Below are 6,554 nucleotides of genomic sequence, written 5' to 3' on the forward strand. Positions count from 1 at the left end.
ATCAGCATCAGAAACACTAGAATCAGATGGTGTTTTATCAAATACAACATCCTGTTCTTGTACAATTTCATCTGAACTATCTGAAACATCCCCAGAGTGTTCTGAAAGTCTATCAGTATTATCTGAACTTTCATCAGATGACACAGATTTTTCATCTCCACTTGACACATTCTCTCCAATAGATCTCATCCAAGTAGCAAACAGATTTGGCTCACGGGCGATCTTGGCAATGAAAGCTTTAAAACCTCCCTTTTCATCCACGAACATATCCCAACTGAAACCTTCTGGTAGTTTCTCATCATCTTGATCGATAACTCGTTCTGCTGTGGCTTCAGATGATATGTAATCACTCCAGCTGAAATCTACAACACATGCTCTTTTGGAGTCTTCAATCTTTCTCCCATGAGCTGTCTGCGGTTCTTGGGATTGACCAACTTGTTGATAGATAGCTTTGCGGTAGTAATCATCTTTCTTGAATGGATTATGTGCTCCGCTAGCTTCTCTTCCTTTGCACTCCCGCTTGAAATGGCCTTTTTCCCTGCATCGAAAACAAGTAACTTTAGATTTATCAAAACCTAAAGTTGAAACATGAGCATCTAAAAAGTCATTTCTCCCGGTAATGGTTTTGAATTTCTCAGCCCGACGAAGAACACTCGCAAGACACCATTTGATATCCATAAGTTCCATTTCCTCAGCGTCTATTTGATCGTAATCCTCTTTAGTGAGCATAGGATTTCCGATCCGACCAGCAACTAGACCTTCATAGGATAACAAAACTGAACCCAGAAGTGCCATATGGTCTTTAGCAGTGTCTTCGGAGAAGCTTTGACCTTTTGGAAGGTTGAGAGCTATGTTGCATTGAATCACATATCCGTTTCCAGTTTTTGTACTCTGAGACTGAAAACTTGTGTTAGTTTCTTTTGGATTCACACTTGGAAACGATGAAAACCCGCTGCTGCTCTTGTTTGAACCCTGATCAACTTTTTCTGATGAATCTCCAGCACTGAAAGCGGTTTGAATCTTTGGACTTCTTTCAGTTTCAGAAACTGGAATACTACCTTTATAGTACATTTTAACATCCTGTTGACCACTCGGGTTATTCATCCTCGCGATCTTTTGTTGCTCAAGATCCTGACTCTCAATTTTCTCAATAAACTGACCAATTGTTAGTTTGTCATAAACACCCGTGTTTTTCAGTATCATCAAATACGTTCCCCACTCTTTCTGAGGTAACGCATCAGCCAATTTATCAACCCATTCCTCACGACCTTTTTCAACTCCCAACATCGATAACGATCGTACTAAGTGACAGTATCTCTCAATCAGCCTTTTAGTATCCTCTCCCGGCAAACTGCTAAACAAATCAAATTCCTTTTTAAGCAATGCCTTCTTGCTTTTGATCATACTTTCACTACCCTCGAATTTTACTTTAAGAGCATCCCAAATTGATTTTGCAGTTTTGTCGTGTTGTAGCAGAATGAATATATCTTCTTTAATCGCCTGCTGTAACAAACTGATCATCATTTTTTCTGCTCTGTACATTACACGTTCTTGTTCTGAGAATTCAGATATCTGTTTAATGACTTGCAACTCTGTTCAAGGCAATGTGTACTTTTCCAATATGCATTCCCACGATCTGAGATGATTTGCCTGAACCCAGTTTTCAAAGCGATCCTTCCACCCATAATACTCCTCAATGCTCATCAATTTCGGGGGTTTTTGAGTTGTTCCCGTCTCATTTTCTAAGTTCATTGCTTAAACAATTGCGGCTGGAGTAGTCGATGTAGCAAAGGCGTTGTAAAACTCAGAATTCATGATGACTTAACACGATTTTCAAGGCAACTGACAGAAAAGCGATTCACCACTGAACAGATAAGCGAACCAAGTATAATCCAAATAAGCGATTCTGAATGAATATATAAGCGATCCAGAAAATGCTTTGGAGCGGTCCAACAAAAATGTCAATTCGAGCGATCCAAGAATGTTCGTTCGAGCGGTCCAGCAACTTTCCTTGGAGCGGTCCTAAAATGTGTACTTTGGAGCGATTCAAGAATCAAAACTGTACGAATAAGCGGTCCAAAACAGTGAATTACGAGCGGTTCATGATGAAGTCATTTGAGCGGTCCATATTACGAACATGATTTGATCTGTTTTTAAGCTGTATTTTGGCCTGAAACTTCCAAGGGTTTGTCTAAGTACTAATGCGCACAGTATGTGAGTTTTTGAACGAATTTCAACCGTGAAATCTCTCGGAAATAAGAAAATAAGGTGTAGAAATGAGAAGAAATGATGAAAAACAGCTACAATCTGCAGAAAACCTCCTCCAAAGCTCTGATACCAATTGTAGGATCGAATGTTGACCCGAACGAGTCGTTCAGAGGTTAACTCTTGCGTTTCAGATGCGGAATAATAAGAAATGCAAGTAGATATAGCTTGTTCTTCCTCCTAACTGCTTGTTGTATTGATTAGAAACGTTTTACAGATCAAACGTCACACCGGCAGAGCTTCGGCGTGGAATACTATATCAGACCTTTTAGGATCGCTCTTGACACACCTATATATAGAGTTCTGGAATCGCTCATATGGACATGTTCATATGAGCGGTCCAGGTCAGTCCACATAAGCGATCCACAATGACACATAAGCGGTCCATGATTACTATGACCCTTTGAGCGATCCAGACTCCTAACACCTATACAGACTCCTGTTTTCTCGTATTTCGTGCCCTATACTATACAATACGATGTAAGACCTGATCCTAGACACTTAGACGGAATCAACAGATGTAGTGCACCAACATGAATTTCTGCCAATGAAGGAAAACAATTTGCTGTTGAATACAGAGCACTCAGAATATGATGTGAGATGCCAACTTCTGATAGAATATCTCATGAACTGTCCAATTACAGGAGCTCTAACAAAAGAGAAAGAAGTACCAGAAAAACTGCTGCAACAATTTGTTCACACCTTTGATGAAATTGAAGAAAACCAACTCTCTGCTCATGTATGGGAAAATGTTTCCGTAACATTAACTCCTGCAAAGGGTAAGAGAATGGCTTGAACTACCCATTCTTGATAACTATGTTGAAGCACCAAGCAGGAAAGAGCTATTAAGCTTTATTATTGGACTTGGTTACAAGAACAAGAAAGTCAACAAAATTGGTTCAATCAGAAGAAATGAACTACCAGCAATATGGCAAGTGATGATGGAAGTATTAAACAAATGCCTCACTTCAAAAATTGGAGGAACTGATCAGATTAATCAAGCTATTCTAACAATCATGTATGGACTCATAACTGGGTTCAGAATTGATTATGGATTAGAAATTTTTAACCTGATCAAAAGGTCAATCATCACCAAAAATGGAAAAATAATCTCACATTTGCCATATCCGAGATTAATTTCTATTTTTATATATGAAACATTTGCTGCAAGAGAAATGGAAATTCCAATTCTGGAAAATCTGTGGAGATCAAACACAATGAAGGCCTGGAGTTCTAATCATGGATGGGAATCCGATAAAGATATCCCCATATTGCCAGAAAACATGCTATGTTTCATTTCACAAGATTCACAATTCAGAATACAGCATGAGACTCTTCTAAACAAGTCAGACTCCACATCAGAAAGAGCCAGCAGAGAAGTTTTCAAATGCTCTTCATCACTGGAAGGAGATGAAGAACAAAAGTCAAATCATCAAAAGAAGCAGAAGGAGAGAGAAAATCTGATGATTACCAGATTTTGATATACTACAAGAGTCAGCACAAGAACACCATGCAGAATCACAAATAGCTGGAAGAATTCATGAAGAAGGTCAATTTGGTGGCACTGAAATTGAAACAACGGAAGTAATACATCATGAAGAATCTCATATCGTGGGTACATCTTTCTCAAGAACTGTTTTAGTTGATACTTACTCAAAACAAACTAATTCAGAAAGTTCAGTAAATGTTTCTTACAACTTAGAACATAAAGAAACTGAAATTGATAAAGAGGTTACTAGTGCTTATAATCTCAACTCTGAATCAGAAAATGAGGAGGAGTATGAGGTCTCAACAGATAGAGATCAGAAAACTGATCAAGGAAATCTGGAAAAAGGTGATATGATTACCTTAAAAAACTTATGGAGAATCACATCTTGATGTGATTCAAGGACATAAGGAAATCCAGGATGAGAGTATGTCACTCACCACTGGTGGAGATGATACTGGTAAACTTAAAGCTGCACCAAATTCTGGTAAAGCAAAAAGTGATCCTATCATTTCCAAAACAGCAGCAAATGTGTTTGCAGCTGGTATGTTAGCAGGAACATCTGTTGTTCCAAATATCCCTGAAAAACCCATGAATCAAGAAAATCTGGAAACAATGTTGGAAAAAGCTTACAAAATCTGCAAAAGAAATCCAGTGGAAGAAAAACTCGATATGTTGCTGTCAGAAAAATCAGTGGAAGCAATAAAGAAACAAACAGATGATAACTCTGAAGCATTGAAGTCCCTTCAGAAGATGAAAGAAAAAGCACCAGAACTAAACATTTCTGCATCAGAAGTTCAAACGATTCTCACAGAAATAGAAAAGATCAAAACACAAGTTGTGAATGTGATGGAATCAAGACATTCAAGCAGTAGAAATAAAGTTTTGGAAGAAGAAATTGCCATTCTAAGGGCAAGTAACAACAGTATCACAGATGCCCTTGAGAAGCTGTCAAAGGAATGGGCTGAAAACCAGAAGAAAGCTCAAGATGAGTTCAACCAAGCTCAAAAGAACATGGCCAACAACTCAAAACTGATAAGGGAAACACAACAACTAATGGAGAGAATGCAATTCAATGTTGCAAGTTTAGCCAAAGTGGATCCTCAAAAACTCATGAAGCAAATACCTTATTCAAGTTCACATCAGAAGGCTCCAAGTTCAACTCCTCAACAACCAACAACCACACCAATCATCAAAGCTGATACCACAGTGATGGGACCACCTCCAAATATTCCAAAAGAAGAAATGCTGAAAAGATTAGCAGCTGCAAAACCTCATGTAATTACAAATTTGAAGATGCTGGCTGCTGTTCCAAATCCAACAATATCTGATGATTCAGCAATAAGCAAATATATGAATATACAAACAATGAAGGAATGGGAAGAGGAAGGAGAGTCTGAAGCAAAGTCAAAAAATGTTAAGAGGAAAATCTCAGAATCCAAGTCTATCATGGTCAAAGAAATTGCCAGAGATGTAATGATATTTCCTGAATACAATCTGGTGAGCGACTACTTGACAAAGGAAGATGAAATACCAAGATCACTATCTCCTACCAGGCTGGGCTTAAGAGAAGAAAGAATGAAAAGAGGTCCTTACAGCATTCACAAGCACAATGAAAATCCGGTAAAGAGAATTCTAAAGGTAGAAGAAGTGAAAGTAGCAACTGATGATATAGGGGGAACGTTTGTACAAAACAGATACACACTTCAAAGAGAAAAGGGGGATGAACAGAAAGTGACTGATGAAGAAATAGCTGACCAGTTGCATCCTTTGGACATTCTGTTCATGAAGGATAACTATGAAAAGGAAAAGAAAAATAACCAAGAGGTCAGAAGGGCATTAAATGGCATATCAAAAGCTGGAATATTGCTACTTGAAAGGATGGCTTTTTCAGACTTTGATCTATGCATCAATTATGAGCATGTGCACAACAAAAAGGTATACTTTAGATCACCTAAGACAAAAGTTCCCTCAGAAATACTAGATGATGCAAGATCTGGAGACATCATAATGCAAACAAGCAAAGATGGAGAACAAGAATATGGTGTAATCTTCAGAGATCAAGACAATAACAAAGCTCTGTTCAGAAGTGTGGACATCTGTAAGTACTCAAATCAAACCCTGAGGTATATCTTAAGAACCATGAACAGAAGACAGGAACATCTTCAGAAGATAGAAAAGAACTTGGAAGGAAGCAGGAAAGAAATTGAGCAAATGATTGAAGAATGGATTCAAGCAAGAGGATGGTATAAAGACATGTACGACAGCTGCAACAAATACATCTCCTACAAAAAGAAGATAAAGAAAGGAGATATGCATAAGAGAGTGAAGCTGAATTAGAAATAGTTTATTTTTATCTTTTATGTAATTTGTTTTTCAAAAACTCTAGTAACTGGTTTAAATTTTGTAAGTATTAAGTTTCCACTGTTTGGAAAAAAAAAAAATTCATGAGATAGTTCATTTTCTTACAATACTTAGGGGGAACTGTTAGGAAACTTTATCTGTAAGTATTGAAGAAAATCTCAATCAACTGGATCTCTGAAGAAGATAATAGTCCTGAAGAACACAGCAAGATGAAGAAAAACAGTTGGGACAACCGAAAAGCAAAGTATCTACTACAAAGTATCTCAAGTTGATAAAAGAGTTAATTTGGATTATCAGAGAAGGTCGTTTCTGATGGATCTGATGATATTTCTAATGAAATATCATCAGTTTCTGACAAATTCTGATCATCAAATTTTCTGATGATTTGTTCACCAGAATTTCTGATGAAGTGGCTTATCAGAAATTCTGATGACAGACC

At 37.6% G+C, this 6,554-nt stretch overlaps 1 protein-coding gene across 1 annotated transcript; it reads left to right on the plus strand.

Moving 5' to 3' along the window:
• The first annotated feature begins 4,366 nt into the window (after positions 1 to 4,366).
• On the plus strand, positions 4,367 to 6,168 carry LOC110893357. Its single transcript, XM_022140468.1, has 2 exons — positions 4,367 to 5,997; positions 6,141 to 6,168. The coding sequence occupies exons 1-2, from the start codon at positions 4,367 to 4,369 to the stop codon at positions 6,166 to 6,168; spliced, it is 1,659 nt and encodes a 552-aa protein (XP_021996160.1).
• The last annotated feature ends 386 nt before the right edge of the window (positions 6,169 to 6,554 follow it).

This window comes from Helianthus annuus, chromosome 12 (assembly GCF_002127325.2).
Source record: "Helianthus annuus cultivar XRQ/B chromosome 12, HanXRQr2.0-SUNRISE, whole genome shotgun sequence".
Taxonomy (NCBI): domain Eukaryota; kingdom Viridiplantae; phylum Streptophyta; class Magnoliopsida; order Asterales; family Asteraceae; genus Helianthus; species Helianthus annuus.